This window comes from Prionailurus bengalensis, chromosome E2 (assembly GCF_016509475.1).
Source record: "Prionailurus bengalensis isolate Pbe53 chromosome E2, Fcat_Pben_1.1_paternal_pri, whole genome shotgun sequence".
Classification (NCBI taxonomy): domain Eukaryota; kingdom Metazoa; phylum Chordata; class Mammalia; order Carnivora; family Felidae; genus Prionailurus; species Prionailurus bengalensis.
In genome coordinates, this window is record NC_057352.1 from 256,356 (window position 1) to 277,507 (window position 21,152).

A 21,152-nucleotide genomic window follows, 5' to 3' on the forward strand; every position below is an offset into this window, starting at 1 on the left:
ACAATGGGACGTCGTCTGGCTGCGCGTACGCGCACGGAGGTCTCAGCCAACTACACTTCCCAGAAAACACGCGGCCAAGCCTCTCCGAATCTGCCGTCCGGGCGGGCGATGAAGGAGGTGCCCCTTTCGAGGCAGAAGGTTGCCATGGGGACGTAGGTTGCCGGCGCCCTAGCGAGGACGGTGATTGGTGCAGAACCCTGCTAATCCCAGGAACACCCGTAAAGAATTGAGGAAAACGTGGTGGGGGGCATGCGCGGTTGGGAAGGCGGTGCTGCTGTTCGAAGCCCCCAGAGAAGCTTACGCACGTCGACGGGGCATGGACGCCTGGATCTGAGGCGGGGAGCGCGGAAGAGGCGGCCGGGCGTGTGATCTGATCGTTGCGAATGCTACACCGGGGAACAGGGGAGGAGGGTGGAAAACGAGGCGAGGGTGGGGGAAGAGCCAGGTGGCACTCGGGCTGAATGCGCGGAGCATTCTGGGAGACCTAGTCCGTCCGGGGAGGGGGAAGCCGGCGATTGCGCATGCTTAGGAGCGCGGAGCGGCCCGCTGAGCGTGGAGGTGAGGGCGGGGACCTCTCAAAGAGGAAGGCTTGGGCGGGGACCCGGGCGGCGACCGGGAACTCTTGGATTGCGGCTACCCTGCGGGAGTGCGGAACAGGGACCTAAGCACTCCCTCTCGGTGAGCCCGGTGCTGTCGGCGACGCTCATCTATCACTGAAATGCCACAGCGACAAGCTCTCGGAGCCCCGCCCCCCCTTCCCGGTTGCCCTGGCGGCACTAGACCAACCCTGGGAGTGGGAAGAGGGCGCTCTCCCAAGTGGAAGTTGCCCTCCAAGATTTCTGGTAAATGTAGTGCAGAAACCTTCGCAGGGGCTGGCCGGCTTAAAAATGGTCCAACCTTTTCCCAGGGTTTTGGGTTGACCTGGAACCTTCAGGAATGGAATTTGACTCACGGGATCAGGCGACCCTGGAAATCGATTCTTACTCACGTAATAAACTCAGATTTCTTCACAAAGCCTGCACATTAACACCAGCTGCAAAAGGAGCAGCAATGGCAGGGAGGGGGGAGCGCCCCCACTTACAGGGGATCGGTAAGGATGGGGAAACTGAGGTTCACAGAAACTTGCCAAGGTTATGTAGCAAATAGGCCAGATCAGAATCTCCAACCTTGCTTGCAGGCACCCGGTCCAGTGGTCTTGGGGCCTTTGTGGGCCCCCTGGAGCTCCCCCATCACCTCCTAACCCTGCCTAAATCAGGAAACTGAAGAGATGATGGGGCATTACGTGGTGTGATAATAAGTTCGGCTGGTTCAGAATGGGGCTGAATTGGGAGGGGGGGGGATGCTGCCTGGAGGCTTGGCCACACAGTTGACTTTGCCCCGGGGGCGGCGGGGGGAGGGTAGAGGTGGAGGGAGGCTGCTCTGTAGAAACAAGTTGAGAAGGGAATGGTCTGAGAGACTAGATGGGAGTGTGGGTGGTGCAGTGATGGACTGGTGTTGGAGGCTGAATGGGGGGGGGAGGGGGGAGGGTAGTGGGTGTTGTAAATGTCATTTACCTGACAGCCACAGGGCAAGGATGAGGTGGTGCACATAGAAGGACAGGATTTAGAGGAAAGGGGATGCCTTCTATTCCTAAGAAGCACCTTGTGTTTGGAGCAGGGAATACCAGAGACTAGGTCCCAGCTAGAGACCAGAGACTCAGGTGCCTGGCTTGTGACCATCTCTCTGTGCCCGTTTTCTTATCTGCCTTCCACTCGGTGCAGGTCTGAATATGGAACACCACAGCATACAGTAGGTGCTTAGTAAGCATTTGCTGTTTGTCCTCCTCCCAGCAGCCTCATCCTATTCCTCCCCCAGGGGAAGACACCGTCCTTGGAGCCCCCAGCCCAGTCTTTCCAATGAGGCCTGCAGCACTAGGCTCCCCAGGTCACACATCCTTGGAAGATGAGCGACCTGTCATGGTGAAGCTGGAGGACTCAGATGAGGAGGGTGACGCTGCCCTGTGGGATCCGGGCCCAGAGACTGCACGCCAGCGTTTTCGACACTTCCACTATGAAGAGGCAGTGGGTCCCCAAGAGGCCCTGGCCCAGCTCCGGGAGCTATGCCGCCAGTGGCTGCAGCCAGAGGTTCACTCCAAAGAGCAGATGCTGGAGCTCCTGGTCCTAGAGCGGTTCCTGGGTGCACTGCCCTCTGAGATCCAGGCCCGCGTGGAGGGACAGCGACCAGGCAGCCCTGAAGAAGCAGCCGCCCTGGTCGAGGGGCTTCGCCAGGAGCCAGGAGGGCCCCGAAGATGGGTGAGTCTGTGGCCCTGAGCCAGGGTCCAGGCTGGAACAGTATCCAGCTCTGCCCCACCCTGGGGAGTGCCATGCTTAGCCAGACACCTATTCCTTGTGGTTTAGAAGTGGTCACTTGCAGCAGACCTTGTGTGACCATAGACGCGTTTCCAGGGCCAGCCTCATTGGTCTATCCCTACATCACCTGGAGTCAGGGACATGGGAAGGGATGCACAGTGGGGAGAGAGGGAGACCACTGGGCATTCCTGGGTGCCTGCAGCAGGAGAGCAACTGCAGATGGTCCCTTCACTCCTGGCTCAGTCCTGGAGGGAAGTGGGTCCTTGGAGAACAGAGTAGGTCAGGACCCCTGGAGTCCTGTGATGGGGTGGTTGCCCATAAACCTCCCTGCTTGTGCAAAACCCAACTCTCTGCCTGGGTCCTTGATGTTTGGGGGCACCTCCCCAGGTCACAGTCCAAGTACAGGGTCAGGAGGTGCTATCAGAGAAGATGGAACCCTCCAACTTCCAGCCCCTCCATCAAACCAAGCCACGGACTCCAGAACGTGGACCCAGGACACCATCTGAAGCCACACACGAGTCACCGCTGGGCCTTCAGGTGAAAGAGGAACCCATGGTTACAGAGGACCCAGGTGAGGGCACGCAAGGTATGCATGGCCCAAGGCCTGATTGGGTGGACCAGAGGGGCCTGGCCTCAACAGCCTAAAGGTCCCCTGCTAGATGGAACTGTTCATATGCCCTAGTAGCCCCCACAACCTGCCTAGCTAGTGGCCATCACTACTCCTCACACGCCAAGTCTGACTGTTACAACTATGTTTCTCTGCTCTCCCCTAGCATGGAGTAGTAAGCTATTGGGGTTCTGTGTGTGAGGCACGTGGGATTCACTCCCCAAGGGGATCCATTAGGAGATAATAGCAATTCTCTGGACAGCAGGCAGCAGGCTTGAATATGGGTTGGTGTGACTGAGGGAGGACCCCAGGGTGCTGGAAGGCATACCCCTCCCCATTTTACTCCTTCCAGGCAGATGCCAAAGTTGGCTTCCCACACCATCCATCATTCCTGTGTGGACCCTAGTGCAGTGCTTCTCTCCACCCTCACTGGCCATCCTACCCAGGACTCATGCAGGGGTACAGAGCACAGACCTGAGCTTGTCTCATCCTGCTGTAACTTCTCCTGTGGTCTTCAAGGGGGCTTTGCTTTACGCCACCCCCAGGCTGAGCCCTTAGAGATGCCCAGCCATGTCCAGCTCCAAACTTGGATTCCAGCATTTGGCATACCACTGAGGAGGGCAGTGGGGTGGGGACACCCTTGGGCCACCTGACCCCAACCTTCCTCTACAGAGCTTCTGGATTCTGGGCCTCTAGCCAATCCCCAGGAAGCCACTTCCACTCTCCTGCCTAAAGAGGCCCAGGTGAGCCCCATACAGACCATGCTCCCCACCCTGTCTGGGGAGCCTCAGTGGGTGGGGGTCAGATAGGTCCCTCCCTGGACCTAGCTGGGCACAGACGAACAGTGACCACTATGGTTTCAGGATTGTGAGATAGTGCTGGACCAGGCCTCTCCCCACAGCGAAACTGGGCTTGAGGGGCCTTCATGGAGGGAGCATCCTGGGGCCCTGTGGCAGGAGGAAGCTGGGGGCATCTTTCCTCCAGGTGAGTGAGATGGGACATGATGGGGCAAGGCCCTCTGCATGGTAGCGGCACATCAACCCATCCCACTCCTGGCCCTGCTCAGGTGGCCCTCTCATTCCAGCATCTCCAAGCTTCTCCATTCCGTGGACCATCCCTTGCAGCATGTAACTTTCAGCATCTCCTGTCCTCATAAGTCAAGCCCTCAGCCAACTTCATGTTCCCTCCAGCTACTGCTCCCCACCATAGTAAAACCTCCTTAGAGCAGGGCCTGTATTCCCCACACCTCCGTCCTTTCCCAGCCCTCCCATCCTGGATGGATTCTGGGTTTGCATCCCACTGTCTGGATAGTCAAGGAGGGAGGGTCTGGATCTGGCAAGGATAGTAGGTTAGTAGACAGTGGGCAGGAGGGACCTTGACACGGGTTGAGGACCGGGCAGGACAGAGCAGGAGACTAAAGGCCTTCTGCTGTCCACCTCAGCTTTACCACTCTTGGTCTGCCATCATCCAGTCTCCCTGCGTCTTGTTGTTTCCTGGACCTCTTCTTTTTCTTGGTTTACTCCCTTGTTCTGGGGGACCTTTCTGCGAACTATGGTATGGGAGATAAAAAGTTTTGACATGCTACATCTCTAAAACGCACTGATCTAACATTCTATATTAGACTAGTTTGGCTGCTTGAGGAATTCTTTTTATTTAGTTTCAAAGCTTTTTCATCATCATTGGTGAGCCCTTTCAATTTGAAATCCGTATCACTCAATTGTGGGAAACTACCTCGAATAGTTTCTCTCGTTTTTTTTTTTTCTCTCCATTGTTTTGTTCCCTTGTTTCTGGTATGCCTGTTACCTGGTTCTTGGTTATATTGCTTCCTCAGTATGGTCTCCTACCCTCAACCCAGCCTTTTGCCAGGATGGGGGAAGAGATCCAGGAATCAGAGCTACAGCAATGCCCACTATTTGCTCAGAATTCTGTTCAGACATCCCAGGTCTGTTCCTTGCAGCAGTCCAACCCAGCTGCTGCTGAAGAGCCTCCCCATCCTGCTTGGTGGCCCTGCCTCTTCACCTCCATGGCCAGAGCTACCTGCTACCTCCAGCTCCTGAACTTTTCAAGCCTTCTTTGGGGTCAAACAGGGTTTGGGTTTTTTGGGGTTGGTTTTGTTGTTGTTGTTGTTGTTGTTGTTGTTGTTTGTTTTTCCACTTTCTTTACTACTAGTTTAATATGCACTTTCTCCAATCTGCTACACAGTTACTATTTGCCCCTTAGCTTTCTGAAATAGAAAATGTTACGGGGTTTGTTTGTTTCCTTTCCTCTCACCTTTGTGGATCTTACGCGTTAAAAAACAAAAAATTTTGTTGTGGTTTTTACTGTTATTTCAGGATAGAACAAAGTTAAAATAGATACCTTTATTACTTGTAAGTCTCCATTTGCTATGTTTTTTGTCAATAAGGATCCTAATTCATCCTTTTTCCATAATGTCCTTGTTTCATGGATGGTGATTCCTCCTTTGAGGATTTAGACATACTTTAGTGTCCTTTCCAGGCTGTTTAGCTAGTTTAGTTTCTTCAAGTGTGAATTCTCCAGCTGGTTGTACTGTTGACAGTCTGCCCTTCATAGCTGTAGGAGCTTCTCATTTGTCCCCGCCCTAAGCATCATGCTAGGTGAAAAGACTCATAACCTTGAAGTGGAAGTATCATCTGGGCCCCAGGACATTCAGTGAAGATACTTCTGGAGCCCAGCCAAAAGCAAGCACCTTTTTCCTGGTCAGGTATGTGGGTGGACTGAGCTAACCCAGCCCATGTCCTCAACCCCCAGCTTCGTGACAGAGCCTGGCTTTAGACCTGGGGACTAAAGTCACAGGGGCTTCAGAGCTCACTGTGCAGGCTCTGGATTCCTAAGCCCCACCAACTGTCCTTTCTTTCCTTTGGAGCTGTCCAAAACATTTTTAAATATTTTCTCAGGTTCTGTTGTCATTTCTGCATGTTGGAGCTGAGAGAGTAGGATCTGGCACATCCCTAATCTGCTGTTTTAGTCTTAAACTGGCTGGCCAGGCTGGGCCTCGTACTTTGTTTGACCACCACCTCTAACTTGGACGTGCTTCTCTCTCAGTTCAGAACCCCACAGTCTTTCAGCTTTCTCCATCCACACTGGCACCACCACCTCAAGACACTTTGGCGGGTTCCTTCTCTGTATCCACACTCTCTCTGTAGACAACCACAGTTCGCATCTTCAAATAACTGATTCCTTCAGCTACCTTGGTCTCCATTCAGGACTCCTGGCTGCTCCTGTGCAGCCAGTGTATTCATCGTAGTATTTTTTTTTTTTTAACGTTTATTTATTTTTGAGACAGAGAGAGACAGAGCATGAACGGGGGAGGGTCAGAGAGAGAGGGAGACGCAGAATTGGAAGCAGGCTCCAGGCTCTGAGCGGTCAGCACAGAGCCTGACGCGGGGCTCGAACTCACGGACCGCGAGATCATGACCTGAGCCGAAGTCGGACGCTCAACCGACTGAGCCACCCAGGCGCCCCTTCATCGTAGTATTTTAAATAGCTAATATATTCCCATGTTAGAAAATTCAAAAGGCACAAGGGAGTGTACACTGGAATGCCCCTCCCCTGCCTGTTATACAGTCTTGTCCCTCAACAGCCAGCAGTACCATCTTCTTGTGTGTTCTTCCAAAAAGATGTTGTGCATAAAAGAGCAAACACAGATTCAGATACATACTTGTTTCTCTTTAAAATACATGTGAATGCCTAATCACCATGTTTCACACCTGACATTTTTCCTGCATCTTCCCACTTCAGCACACAGCAGCAGGTGCCCTCCTCTCTGGACAGCTGCATGAAGCCCCCCTGTGGCTCACTGTGGACACACTTGTTTATCCATCGCAGCTCCTACTTACATTCCTTTGTGTGGATTTCCAGTGGTGAACTGAAAAATCTCATATATAGGTCATTTTGAACAGTGGGGAACACAACTGTTGAAGTGCATAAAAGTGAAATTGCTGATCAGAGTGTGAGAAATTTGCTATTTTAATGTATTTTGCCACACTGGCTTCCCATTTCGCTTACTAGCAAGGCATGCAAACACTTGGGTCCCTCCAGGGAGGGTGTGAGAATGAGAGATGACTGCAACTCTAATATTCAGTGTTCTTCTCAGGAGTGAATTGAGCATATATTATGGGATTTAGTATTAGTTACATTTCCTTTCCTGTTCACCTCCTTTGCCCGTGTTTTGTCAGGTCATTGGTTTTGTTGATTAATTGGAGCTCTTTACTTAGAAGCTTAATTACCCTTTTGCTTCTGGAGAATCTGTCATTCATTTTTTGGCTCTAAGGTTATCAGTGCTGTGCATGAATGATTTCCTTTGACACAGTGTAATTTATGACTTTTCTTTGACAACTTACTGGATTTTCTGTCACCCACTGAAATCCTTGCTATTCTCTTAGTCTCCTTGCAGCCTTCCTCTTTTTCTAGCCCCTGCTTCTCAGTTGCATTTGCTTACACCTCCTTCCTCGCACAGCATCTAATGCTAGAGTGCTCACAGCGTGGCTAGGACCTGCTACTTCTTTCCATAGACACCCACTCTTATTTGATCACACACAGGGCCAGGGCTCTGTGTGCCATGCATATGCCACAGCTGCCATGGTCACACTTCCTGCAGACTGAGCCCCAACTCCTGAACTCCACAGCTGCAATGTAGTCTCTGCCCCTCAGATGTCCCATGCACATCTCAGGCAAGGCACATCGGACCAAAGTCGTGCAGCCTGGCCCACTCCCCTCCAAGTTACCTTCCTGTTGGCTCCACTTCCAACCTCCCTCAGACCCACCCACTTCTGTGTATTTGTGGAAACCATCACCACCTAGTGCAAGGGCCACCTGACCCATTTTTGCCCTAGAGCCCTTCCAGAAAGGCGATTTTTGCAAACTTAAGCCAGGCCTAGAAAGCATGTCCCCAACTTCTGAATCATCCTCCTCATGCAAGGTTCTGTGCCCTTGTCACCTCCTTTGGGAAACACAGATAGAGTCCTTGCCCCTGCCCTTGTTACCTCTGTCTGCCTCACTGGCTAGTTTCAGGCACCTCTAGTTCACACTCTTTCCCACCGGCCGGAGTGGGTTGGGAACAGTTCTCTTGGCATGCATGACTGGATCCCCTTGTGCAATGCAGGGTTTGCACTCCAGATGGAAAGTGTCTCTGCTGGCCCAGGCACTGTGAGCCCCCACCTCCATATCCCCTGGGACCTCCGCATGGTTGGCCTCACGGACCAACTCCGGTCACCCTCCCGTGAAAGTGGCTTCTCACGTGCGCTCCTGCTCCCCAGTGGCCCAGGAGGTGAGCAGAACCCCACGAATGAGGGTTCCTGCCAGCTTATGAGCCCTATGCTAGGCACAGCCCGCTGGCGTGCTCCCAGGGGCCGGGGCCGGGGTCGGCCCAGCACAGACCCTGGGGCAGGGAGAGGTGGCCACTGTGACGTGTGCGGGAAGGTGTTCAGCCAACGCAGTAACCTACTGAGGCACCAGAAAATACACACGGGAGAGCGGCCATTCGTGTGCAACGAGTGTGGCCGGAGCTTCAGCCGAAGTTCGCACCTTCTGCGCCATCAACTCACACACACTGAGGAGCGGCCATTTGTGTGCAGCGACTGCGGCCAGGGCTTCGTGCGCAGCACCCGCCTGGAGGAGCACCGGCGTGTGCACACAGGCGAGCAGCCTTTCCACTGTGCTGAGTGCGGCCAGAGCTTCCGACAGCGCTCCAACCTGTTGCAGCACCAGCGCATCCACGGCGACCCCCCCGGCCCTGGTGCTGCACCCGCTGCACCTCCCGGTGCGCCTGAGCCCCCAGGGCCTTTCCCCTGCAGCGAGTGCCGCGAGAGCTTCGCGCGGCGCGCTGTGCTACTAGAACACCAGGCAGTGCACACAGGTGACAAATCCTTTGGCTGCGTGGAGTGTGGTGAGCGCTTCGGTCGCCGCTCAGTGCTGCTGCAGCACCGGCGAGTACACAGTGGTGAGCGGCCCTTCGCCTGCGCCGAGTGCGGCCAGAGCTTCCGACAACGTTCCAACCTTACACAACACCGTCGTATCCACACCGGCGAGCGGCCTTTCGCCTGCGCCGAGTGTGGCAAGGCGTTCCGCCAGCGGCCCACGCTCACACAGCACCTGCGCGTGCACACAGGCGAGAAACCCTTTGCCTGCCCCGAGTGTGGCCAACGCTTCAGCCAGCGTCTGAAGCTCACGCGCCACCAGCGGACGCACACCGGGGAGAAACCCTACCACTGTAGTGAGTGTGGCCTGGGCTTCACGCAGGTTTCCCGGCTCACCGAGCACCAGCGTATCCACACGGGTGAGCGGCCCTTTGCCTGTCCTGATTGCGGCCAGAGCTTCCGGCAGCACGCCAATCTCACACAACACCGGCGCATCCACACAGGCGAGCGGCCCTACGTGTGCCCGGAGTGCGGCAAGGCATTCCGACAGAGGCCCACGCTCACACAGCACCTGCGTACCCACCGGCGTGAGAAGCCCTTTGCCTGCCAGGACTGTGGCCGCCGCTTCCACCAGAGCACTAAGCTTATCCAGCACCAGCGCATCCACAGTGCCGAGTAACCAGCGCTCACGGTACCCTTCCTCTACGTCCCTCTCTTTTGGCCTTTTGTTGGGGGGAAGGAGTGTGTGCGTGTGCACACACGCCCACGCAGAACACTTACCTCACAGGGTTGTTGTGAGGGCTGTGATCAAGCTTAGGTACAGGCAGGTCCACCCAGGACCTGGATCCCCAGTAGGTGCTCAATAAACAATAGACAGAACCTGGGTCTGGTATCCACCCACTCAATGCCTCCCCAGTAGTTGGGCGGGTCCCTCCATCCACCCCACCCATCTCCTACTTCTGCAACCACGCAGTCTCTGTGAGAGCCATGGCCCCCTGCAGGGGTGACTCCTAACAGCATCTTGTGGGTGCTGCCTTGTACCATGCCTACTGTACTATTTGTCTGTGATGCCTTCAACCTGAACAACCTTGGGTCAGGTCAACTACCAAGTGAGGACTGGCCCAGTTTTCCCCAGCCAGCCAAGATCATCAGGTGCAACAGAAGTAGCAAACTGGTGTCCAGGAGGCCAGAGCTAGGGATATGTTTGTAAAACTTTAAACCAAGGAAGCCATTTCTTAGGCATAAAAGCTGGAAGGTTTTATCTAGAAATCTAGATTCTTTCATGCATGTTAACTACCAGCAGGTGCTCAGGTTAGGTTCCCTTTAGGATAGAACCCCAGCCAGTCTGGAAATTGAAGTCAACTGGCCCCAGGCCAGTTCCCCAGCCCTCTTGTAATCATTCACATTCCATGGGCCACAGTCTCCACCAACCCTGGCCAGGTGCACAACCCCCAAAGTCTCCCCCACACTGGATGGTCTCTATGAGGAATGTGCTCAGTGGCAAGCCATAGGAAACACAGCCAGCAGCAGCTTACATGAAAATACAGTTGCTGCCATTATGGGTTCAATGTCCTGCAGATTGTGGGTTGGCATCTCTGGAACCCTCTACTTTTCCTCTTGCCCTAGTTATCTGCCCCCTCCATCTGATTGTAGACCCTTGACCTAGCACCCCTGCCCCCCAAACGGTGGGTATACTGGGCGCCAAAAACAGAATGAAAAGCAGTGCCAAATAAAGAATGTTCATGCATCACGATCTGGCTTGGGACTTAAACCCCACTCTGGGCAGGCGTCATCTTGCTCTTGTTCTGAGGGTTTCAAATTCATGAACCAGGAGATGACCTGAGCCAAACTCAAGAGTCGGACACCTAACCCAATGAGCCATGCAGGCACCCCCAGGAACAACTTCTTGAGGCTCATGTCCAAGTTTCTTCCAGAAATACACCTGGACTTTCCTCTGCTGCTACAAGACTAGAGTCCTGAAATCAGGGAAAGAAGACAAGCCACCTGGGCCAGAGGCTTCCAATAGCCATCCCAGAGAAGGTGTGTTTCCTGCTCCCTTCCCTCTCCTACTCTGCCCCTCTCCCCATCTCCCCCTGGCCCAGCCCCAACCAGGACTAGGGCCACTGTGGAATCTACATCTGGCAGAGTCAACAGGTCCCCATGTAGGTACACTCCCATGTGACACAGTTGGGGGTGGGGGGAGTCCCCTGGGCCCTATGCCAACACTCATTGTCCTCTCCAACTATAAAAGGAACTCTAAGGACTCTCATCTGGGATATATGAATCAGAGGGGAGGAGGGCAGTCACTGGGAGTCAGATTAAGGAAGGCACACAAACACTGAGATACCTAGTGCTCTGAGGGTGAGGGGTACTGCCACAACTTCATAAATCCTGTGACATGGATTTTTTTCAAAGCCTGTGTGAATTTTATAATCAGGAACAAAGAGAAAAAGGCTGCTCTCATGTTTTGATCATCTTGGTTTAAGAAGAACATGATGAGAAATCTGCACACATGACTATTTAACAACTTGAAATTCCACACAAGAAAAATTACAACACACACGAAAAGCATGCAGACATCAGGCCAAGGCCCCATGCCCAAAGTCATGAGAAGTCCATAGACCCAACCTGCTGAACCAGTCCTCTAAGAAACAAACATGAAAAGTGATGTGAGAGCCCCAACACCCCCCACCCCACAAAAGGCTATTTCTACAGTTGGCTGGGGACACCTCTGCAAGCCAGGCTGCGGATTGTGAACCCAACGGCTGCCATACTGTCAGCAGAGCTGAGGGCTTAGACAGGATGACCACTGGCCTCACTCAGCCAGAGCCACAGGGGGAAGACAAGGAGGGGAACCCCTAAGGCACTGGCATCTGGGGAAGCTACAACAGTGCCCAACCAGCCTGTCCCTGGATCATCTGTACCTGAGCCTATACTGTTTACTCCCAAGCACAGTCTCCCTATGCTGCATGCATCCATTTATTCTTATTCCCAACCCCAAGCCTCCTAAACCTGTCCAATTCTCTCCATTGGAGAGAACCACTCCTCTGATCCCAACCACCAGCCTGGAGGCCCACAATACTCAGCCTCCCTTCCTTGCCCGCTCCTGCGCTTCCTTTCCAAAACCAATCTTATCTTCCCAGTTACAGCTGCCAGAAGCTGTGCTAATACCCCAAGTGCACTTCCACTCTCACTCTTCACCTGCCATGTGCTGCCCAATCCCTCCAAATGCCAGGCCCAGAGGATACAGGCACCCTCACCACCCAAACCACCTGTGCCCCTCTGTCACTGTGTGGCCATGAGAATAACAAGGGAAACACAGCTGCACCACTTCCAACCCAACCCCCAGCCTCAGCACAGCCATCCCCTCCTTCCTGGTCCAGATCCCATGACCCCCTTTACCCAGCATTTTGTTTCATGGCTCAGTCTTCCCCACTGGATGGTTAGGAAGCCATAAGGTCACAGACCACATGAGTCTAGCTTTGGCTAGTGCAGCGCCACCTCTCCAGGGAACCATACCCCATCCTCAGATGGGCCTTCAGCTGATGGGCCTCAGAAACTGGCCTGAGGATGGACACATGGTTTAGTGTGACCAATAGGCAACACCCCTGAGACTGGCTGCAAAAAGAATGGTCATCAACCTTCGGCTGGAGATAGCCTGTACAATAAATCGGGAGAGCAGAATGGCTGAGAAGAACAGAGAGAAAGGGATAGAGGAAGAGTGAGTCTGGAGGGGCCATGTGAGTCCTGAGACCAGCCATGTCTGAAGCCTGAGAACGCTGGGATGGTTGCAATGTCAGCCCCCAATTTGAACTGTTTGATGCTCCTGAGTCTCCATCCTCACCCTGGCACCTCTCCAGCACGCAACGCACAAAGGAATTAAGAAAGGATGCTGAGACGGTGAGGCTGGTAAGGGCACAACCAGAGGAATGAAAGGGGTGTTTGGGAGGGTGACATTGAGAATGGAAGGGCCTAAGAGGAAGCAGTTGCAAAGACACGACTGGGATCAGTCCATGGAGCCCGAGGACGTCAATGGTACCAGAGAACCCACAGAGCAGGGCCTCTAAGGAGGCTGGGGCCAAGATGAACGCCAGCCCAAGATCCGAAGAGGTGGAGGCGGCTCCCTGAGGTGAGGATGGCTGAAGTGGACGCCAGGTCGGGTCTGAGGAGGCGCTGGGGATGAGATGGTGTCAGGGCGACTCCTCTTAAGTCAGGACTGCGGGCCTGGCTCCGGGGTCGACGGCTGAGAGGAACCCGTAAACACCCCTATCCAACCCCAGTGCCGGCCCAACTGGGCCGCCAAGACCTCTTCCACAAAGCCCCAGGTGATGACGGTAGGTCGCCTTAGAGACGCAAGGGGACGTACAGCGGGAGCCGCACTCGGTCGCAAAAGGACCAAGCTGCAGAGCTCCGGATGCACCCATCTGCCCTGCCCCAAACCCGATCCAACCCTCGCCGCGCAGCTCACCCGCCTGACGGTTTCCGTGGTGACAACCGGAAGTCGCAGAACCGCCCCGCGCCGCTTTCTCCCACCCTCAGAGAAACGCTGAGCTGTGATTGGAGTGGAGGCTGACCATACCGAGAGCTGAAGATCGCAAAGCGTCCCCACTGGAACTCGGGACCCGCTCTGAGAACACCCCTGCCCCACATTCCCATCTAAGTGTCCACCTATGTGAACGCCCAAAGTGCTTACCACTCTCTAGCGCAATACACGTTTTATTTGCTAGTTTACCTCAGCCAGGATCTCCGCGAGCGGGTTGCGTTTGCGGTGGGACATCGAGGGTACTCGACCCCGCACTCCTTGGGCAACGCCTATGGCCTTGCCGTGGCTCTGGCCCGCCCTGGTCACCCTGCCTCTGTGACCTCCAGGGGCAAGGACCTCGTGTGACCCACCCACTCAGCCGTCTGCACGGGTGGACTACGAGCGAAGCGACCTGAATCTGCCCCACTTAAAGATGGCGGCGGCACCGCCCATGCCTGGGCCCACGAGCGTCCCCGGAAATGACCGAGCTTAGCCGAAAGTGTCCGAACACCAAGACCTATCGCTGAGCAACGCGGGGTGGCGGCGGCTGCGCAGGCGCACAGCGCAGGCCGGGCAAGAAAAGCCGAAGTCGGCGAGCGACGGAAATATCCGAAGCGGTGGGGCGCCCGAGGCCGTTGCGGACCTCCGCGCCGAAGCCGCTGCTGCCGCGGAAGCCGAGCCTCCCTCAGTACGCGGCCGCCGCCACCGCGGCCGCCGCCTCCTCCTTCCCCTCGAGCCGCACCCCCTCGCGGTGGGGACGAGTGAACGGACAGGCGGCACGGCCGCTGCTGGGCCTGAGGGGACCTAAGCGGACGAGGGGGAGGAGGGAGCGGCCGGGTGGGGGCGGGGCCTAGCGGGCCCGAGAACAGCCGAGTCGGCCCGAGCGCCGCCGAGCGAGCCCGAGGCGCTGGGCCAGGCCGGAGCCGGACTACGGGAGCCGACGCGGGCCGCGCGGTGGGCGCGGAGCGGCGCGGCAGGCCGGGCGGGCGGCGGCGGCAGCAGCAGCGGAGGAGGCCGCGGCGGCGGGTTCGAGTGGCGGAGGCGGCGCGGGTGGCGGCAGGGGGCCGGGTGGCCGGGGTCCCGGGCCCCGCAGCGGCGGCAGCGGCGGCGGCGGCAGGATGATCAAGCTGTTCTCGCTGAAGCAGCAGAAGAAGGAGGAGGAGTCGGCGGGCGGCACCAAGGGCAGCAGCAAGAAGGCGTCGGCTGCGCAGCTGCGGATCCAGAAGGGTAGGGGTTCGGGGGATGGGGGTGGGGGTCGGAGGTCAGCGCCTGGGGTGGGATGTTATAGGTTTCGGGAGTGGAATTATGCAGTCAGTGGGGGTCAGAGATGTGGCCACCGAAGTGGGGGGTTGGAGGTTAAGGCCTTAGTTTGGTGTGATGGGGCATTAGGGGTGAGTAATGTAGTCACCGGAGGGGTCAGAGACAGGGGTCCAAATGTAGAACATTTAGGATATTTAGAAAGCCAAAGCCAGGCATCTTGCATTAGGGACCGAGAATCAGAGAGTCCGTCAATGGAGGGCGGGTAGGAGGCGGGGGACTCCAGAATATAGGGGTCAGCAGGAATATGGGTGACAAAGAGGAGATTGGATAGTGGGGGGCCAAGGATTGGGGATAGGAGTGGGAGAAAATTTAGGGAAGTATGTTGGGATCATTAGGAATCTGAGAATCAGATGGGGTGCAGTAAGTTTTGGGGACCGATTTGTGGGTCTGGGGGTCACACGGCTATTTTGGGGCTTGGGATGACACATGGAGGGGCGAGAGTGTGTGCTAGGAACTGGAGATGGGAGTAAGGTTGCAATTAGACTGTCGTGCTGTAGGCGGTGGGAATCTTAGAGGGGTACAGCAATGGGAACGCATATGTCTGAGGGTTAGATGGGTACCTGAATTTGGGATGACAAACAGAAGAGAGGAGAGACATGGGGACAGGATTGGTGAGGAGACAATGGGGGGCAGCATCCTTGAGTTTGGGTGGATAGGTGGGGACCAACAGTGTCCGCTAGAAAATGGAGGTCACGTTTGGGGATCCTGAGGTTTGGGGTAGTTGGAGGCTCTTGGAGGCCACATGGGAGTGGGAGCATTTGGGAGCTGGGTTGGGGGTACCCCGCTCTCAAGTGCTGAGACATAAGGCTATAAATTCAGAAGAATTGGAACTTACCCTGGGCCAGGAACTATTGCATAGCACAGTTGAAAATGCATGTTTGAAGTATGCCATGGATCTAGCACCTACACCTGCTCTGAGTGCCCTCGTCTCTCCCTCTTTTTGTTCCCTTTCTCTGCTGTGCAAACCCAGACATAAACGAGCTGAACCTGCCCAAGACGTGTGACATCAGTTTCTCAGATCCAGACGATCTCCTCAACTTCAAACTGGTTATTTGTCCTGATGAGGTAAGGGCACACTAAGTTGGACTCCCAGGCATGGCCGGGGGGCGGGGGGGGCACCTTGTGTTGGGAGACCTGGTTTACCCGCCAAGCCCTGCAGGATGGTGCCCTAACACCTTCCTCTTTCTTTTCACAGGGTTTCTACAAGAGTGGGAAGTTTGTGTTCAGTTTTAAGGTGAGTCCCAGGTGGGCAGGGATGGCTCCCTGGCTGAGGAGGCAACAGCTGAGGACCCAACCAGGCACTGCTGGGGCACCTATCTATTTTCTCTTTCTTTTTGGAGCCAGGTGGGCCAGGGTTACCCACATGACCCCCCCAAGGTGAAGTGTGAGACAATGGTCTATCACCCCAACATTGACCTCGAGGGCAACGTCTGCCTCAACATCCTCAGGTGAGGGCCCTGACTTTGGACTGCACAGATGTCTGCCCTTTCCCTCTCTCCTGTGCTCTGTGGTACTCTATCTCTTCATCTCCACATTTTCTTCAAGTCTTGCCCTTAGTTTTCTCCTGGGCCTGACCTGTTCAGTCCCAGCAGGTTCTGTGGTGGCCACTCACCAGTGTCTGACCCTGATTCTTTGTCCACAGAGAGGACTGGAAACCAGTCCTTACGATAAACTCCATAATTTATGGCCTGCAGTATCTCTTCTTGGTGAGTAGGGGTGGGGGTGAGGCGGTGGGGGGGGAGGGGGGGGTGGAGGTTGGCCCTCTCTGCTCTTAGGGCCTGTTGACCCCCACCCATACCGGCCACAGGAGCCCAACCCTGAAGACCCACTGAACAAGGAGGCCGCCGAGGTCCTGCAGAACAACCGGCGGCTGTTTGAGCAGAATGTGCAGCGCTCCATGCGAGGTGGCTATATCGGCTCCACCTACTTTGAGCGCTGCCTGAAATAGGGCTGGCGCACGCCCACCCCTGCCAGGGCCACCAGCCCCGGCGTCCCCTGCAAATATTTATTGGGGGCCACAGGTGGGGGGCATGGGGTGGCTGGTGGGGGAATCCCATGCCCTGGCCTTGCCTCCCCTCCTTGCCACCCGCTCCTAGTTTTTTTTTTTAACCACCATGTGATTAAGGTCGGCGCTGCCTCCCCCCGACCCGCTCAGCGATGGGAAATGAATTGGCTTGTCTAGCCCCCAGCTGGGTGCTGTCCAGCCCCCCACTCTGGGCTCTGGGGTGGGTGGCCAAGGGGACCGGGTGGCTGGGGCTTGGGAACCCCACCCCTCCACCACTGGAGGTCCCACCAGGCTATTAAAGGGGAATGTTACTGCATGGCCTCCGTCTCTTCCTTCTCTGGGGGTGGGAGGGGGAGGTGATGTCCACCAGGGCTCTCGCAGTAAGCGTGGTGGAAGATGTATGGTCACAGGTGGTACTAGGGTACCCCTCAGTACGCTATCCAGTGCCTGGAACCAGCCCTAGGGGAGGGAGGGGTAGTAGGGAGACCACACCCCAAGCTTCAGGCTAGATGGAATTAATTCCAATCTGGGACCAGCGAGGGGCAGGATCCAGTAACCACTTGCTTCCTGGCTGGTAAACCAGCATAGAGGAAAGTCCGTGCCATCTCCAGCTCTGCCCCCTCCTGCTATGGTTGGGCCTATTAAGAACTTGTCCCTGGTGCTACCAGGTGCCTGAGGTCCAGAAATATTAGGGAGACGTCAGGGTCCGTCGGATGAGCTGGGCCCTCTAGTGGGTGAAGTGGTGGGGTGCGGGACCTCTGGGGTGGCCAGGCGGAAGGCGCCCGATGATGCACCAACCCGGCGGGAACTGGGATCCCAGACGTGGCTCGGCTGGAACCTATGGAACACCCTCAGGCAGGCCGTAGAAAGACGAAAGGTGGTGCGCATGCGCCTAGGTGCCGGGCCCCTCCAGAAGACGTACGCATGCGCGCTCTTGTCCCCTCCCATCGTTCCGGGTGCCGGCGGAACGTGTGACGTCAGATCATCTTTTCCGGAAACGGCGACGACGGCAGAAAGAACCGAGGGGCTGTCGTTGGTGGGCGCGCCTGGAATCCGAGTGAGGAGAGTGTGACCCGGAAGCGGAAGCGGATTCCCGTCCCAGCTCCGGTGAGTGGCCCCTGCCGTGCCGAGGGTCCCGGGTGGGTGCGTGGGCGACGACATACGAGGGCCTCTCCACCTGGGCGTCGACTGCCTTGCCCCTCCCCGGGACCCTGGCTTCATCATCGGGCCAACTTGTTCTCGGTGTGCAGGCTTCCCCACGCCCCCTCCCCCCCCGATTCTGTCCTAAGTGAACAGGGCGCCCTAACGCCCGTCTTCCCTCTCTGGGTGTACAGGGATCCCCAAGGACCCCTAACTCTCCTAGGTCTACAAAGCTCTCCAGCGTCCATCACGTCCTTAGCGTACTGGTTTCTCCCACGCCCCACAACCATATTCTCCTCACCCAGGTTCCTTCTCCATTTGGACCCTCCAAATCCGAATGCCATTCATACGCTGTCAGCTTCAGAACTCCCTGTATCCACTTTGTTATTGGCACTCAGGCCCTCCACTTATCCTTCCATCCCCAGTCGGTTCCCCACAATTGCCCTGTCTTAGGCGCTCAGCGTCCCAATCCAGGTCCTCACCATGATCTGGAGAGAGGCTGAAGCCTTGAACCTCCTTGGGGGCACTATGATGAAAGGCTGGGGTGGGTATATCGTGGAGGACTTTCAGATATTGCTGGCCCACTTGTATCCATGGGGCTACTGTGGTGTTCCAGACTACGTTTTGGCCTTCTGTTATCGCTTCCTCTCCCTACTCACCCCTTCCCTTTTTGCAAGACCAACTATCACCCCTCCCCATACACATTGTGATCCCTGCTCTGCTTCTTGCCCTTTTTCTGGGCTCTCCCACCACCTTGCAGCTAGGCTTCACACTTGGCACAGGCCCACTGGTGGGCTCCTGCTACCATGGACCTGTTGTTTGGGCGCCGGAAGACACCGGAGGAACTGCTGAGGCAGAACCAGCGGGCCCTGAACCGTGCCATGCGAGAGTTGGACCGTGAACGACAGAAGCTAGAGACCCAGGAGAAGAAAATCATTGCAGACATCAAGAAGATGGCCAAGCAGGGCCAGATGGTGAGCTCAGTTGGGCAAAGGCTGGGACACAGGACTAGGTGCTGTTTGGTCAGACATTGCTCTAACCACAGACCATGTATGACAGGACACCAATAGATAGGTGCTTTGAGTGAAACAAAGGGCAAGCAGGGCTTCCCTATTTTGGGGATCCAGAAAGACTGCCTCCCAGAAGGTGACATCAGGGCCACAAACCTTGAGTAATAGAGAGTGAGCCTGTGAAAATCCAAGCAACCAGTGCATGAAACACATGAAGCAAATGTTCCATGAGTGAGTGATAGGTGAGCTCAGGAGAGAGGATAGGCCAGACCAGTTGAAATCAAGGGCCACAGTGGGAGTGGAGTCAGAGGTGTTAATGCAAAGAGATGTGGCCTGAAATACACTGTGCCCTGGAGCTCAGTAAAAGAGACAGAGGGGCACCTGGATGGCTTAGTTGGTTGAGCATCCAGCTTAGGCTCAGGTCATGATCTCACAGTTCATGAGTTCTAGCCCTGCGTAGGGTTCACTGCTGTCAGTGCAGAGCCTGCTTCATATCCTCTGCCCCCCACCCCTCAAAACTAAGTTAAAAAAATAAAATAGACACCCTGAAGCACTAGGGAGCAGAGCCCAGGACGGGTGATAGAGCTTGAACCTGAGCAGTTGGGTTGAGGACGTGCCAATTCCCAGAATAAGCAAGGCAAGGAAGAGATTTAAGGAAGTCAGGAACTATGGATAGATTTACATGTGATGTGGGATAAAGAGCTTGAGGTATGAGCCTATGTGAGGTGGAGGGAGAGGCAAATTCATCAGCCAGGAATAGACATCCTAAGTCAAGGGAGTGTGACTCTAGATATGGAGGGAAAAGGATGACTGAATACAGTGAGCTCAGCCTTCCTTCCAGCGTTTGTGGGTCAGAGAAGTAAGCTACAAAGGAGCCTATGGAGTGGTGACCCAAGAGACAGGAGAATGAGGTTGGGAGGAGGGAGGGGGAAGTGACCACTGGGTTTAACCACATGTAAATTGCTGAAAACATCAATTGGAATGGTGCAATTGGAGCCTCTTCCCTCAGCCCAATCCTAGCTCCCTTTGTCCACTCCCTCAGGATGCCGTGCGAATCATGGCAAAAGACTTGGTGCGCACTCGGCGTTATGTGCGCAAATTTGTGTTGATGAGGGCCAACATCCAGGCTGTGTCCCTGAAGATCCAGACACTGAAGTCTAACAACTCAATGGCACAAGCTATGAAGGGGGTCACCAAAGCCATGGGCACCATGAACAGACAGGTGCGCCTCTCCCATTCCCCTTCCCTCCTCCCCCAACTAATGTCAGGGACCGGACTCAGACTCACCCTCCCCACACCCCACTTCCAGCTGAAGTTGCCTCAAATCCAGAAGATCATGATGGAATTTGAGCGGCAGGCCGAGATCATGGACATGAAGGAGGAGATGATGAATGATGCAATTGATGATGCCATGGGTGATGAGGAAGATGAAGAGGAGAGGTTAGGGGACACCAGGTGTGGGGAGGGTGGGAATGGATGCGGGGTCCTCATACAGGCCTGGCCCTCATAAAATTCTTCTCTCTTCCCAAGTGACGCCGTTGTGTCCCAGGTCCTGGATGAGCTAGGATTGAGCCTGACAGATGAGCTGTCAAGTGAGTGCACCAAACCTTGGGCCCTGTCCCACCCAACGGTCCAGCCACAGCCCGACCCCTCCCCTCCCAGCATTATTCCTTTCTACAGGAGCTGTCCTATTCCCCCCACTCTGTAGACCTCCCCTCTACCGGAGGCTCACTCAGTGTGGCTGCCAGTGGGAAGAAAGCAGAAGCTGCAGCCTCAGCCCTAGTAGATGCCGACGCAGACCTGGAGGAGCGGCTCAAGAATCTGCGGAGGGACTGACAACCCTATACCACCCTGGTGGGAGGCAGGCAATAGATGCCCGGCAGTTTTACTGTACTTCTTCTGTAATAAAGGATTGGACACTAATTCCTAGGCCTATGTGACTGGCCTGATGTGGGCCAGGCTGGGGTCCCTTGGGACAGAGGTCACATACAGGCTTGGTAAAGGGGTGGTTGGCATGCATGGCAGAAGGCCAAGTGCCACATTAGGGGGGGTGTGAGATAAAGAAGGCTGGACTGCTTCCCTGTTTGTGGCAGTGGTTGACAGGTCAAGTGTCCGGGGATGTTCAGTTTGGGAGCGGACGGTCAGCTGTGAGCCCTGCTTCAGCACCCCTCCCAAGGTCTCCAGTGCCTATCACCTTGAAGACAGTGGGTTTCCCACATACCCTGGAAGTCTGGGCTCATCTGCCAGGGATCCTCAAACACCCAGCTCAGTATGGTACCATCTGATTATGAAAAATAGTTATACCCAAGTCTAGGAAGCACTCA

At 55.5% G+C, this 21,152-nt stretch overlaps 3 protein-coding genes across 4 annotated transcripts; all 3 read left to right on the forward strand.

Annotated features, from left to right (window-relative positions):
* The first annotated feature begins 115 nt into the window (after positions 1-115).
* On the forward strand, positions 116-10,581 carry MZF1 (myeloid zinc finger 1). Its single transcript, XM_043599988.1, has 6 exons — positions 116-558; positions 1,855-2,291; positions 2,736-2,919; positions 3,628-3,698; positions 3,819-3,939; positions 8,078-10,581. The coding sequence occupies exons 1-6, from the start codon at positions 522-524 to the stop codon at positions 9,508-9,510; spliced, it is 2,283 nt and encodes a 760-aa protein (XP_043455923.1). The 5' UTR covers positions 116-521; the 3' UTR covers positions 9,511-10,581.
* Positions 10,582-13,925: 3,344 nt separating this feature from the next.
* UBE2M (ubiquitin conjugating enzyme E2 M) lies at positions 13,926-16,994 on the forward strand. The gene is made up of 6 exons (XM_043600033.1): positions 13,926-14,580; positions 15,644-15,738; positions 15,869-15,907; positions 16,018-16,121; positions 16,316-16,379; positions 16,481-16,994. Exons 1-6 carry the CDS (start codon positions 14,472-14,474, stop codon positions 16,619-16,621), a joined length of 552 nt encoding a protein of 183 aa, XP_043455968.1. The 5' UTR covers positions 13,926-14,471; the 3' UTR covers positions 16,622-16,994.
* Positions 16,995-17,635: 641 nt separating this feature from the next.
* On the forward strand, positions 17,636-20,751 carry CHMP2A (charged multivesicular body protein 2A). 2 transcript variants are annotated; one of them, XM_043600030.1, is made up of 6 exons: positions 17,636-17,785; positions 18,579-18,792; positions 19,871-20,050; positions 20,138-20,268; positions 20,359-20,420; positions 20,537-20,751. In XM_043600030.1, the coding sequence occupies exons 2-6, from the start codon at positions 18,625-18,627 to the stop codon at positions 20,662-20,664; spliced, it is 669 nt and encodes a 222-aa protein (XP_043455965.1). In that variant the 5' UTR covers positions 17,636-17,785; positions 18,579-18,624; the 3' UTR covers positions 20,665-20,751. The 2 variants fall into 2 exon arrangements, with proteins under 2 accessions (XP_043455965.1, XP_043455966.1); XM_043600031.1 differs by having other exon boundaries at positions 17,660-17,785; positions 18,583-18,792.
* The last annotated feature ends 401 nt before the right edge of the window (positions 20,752-21,152 follow it).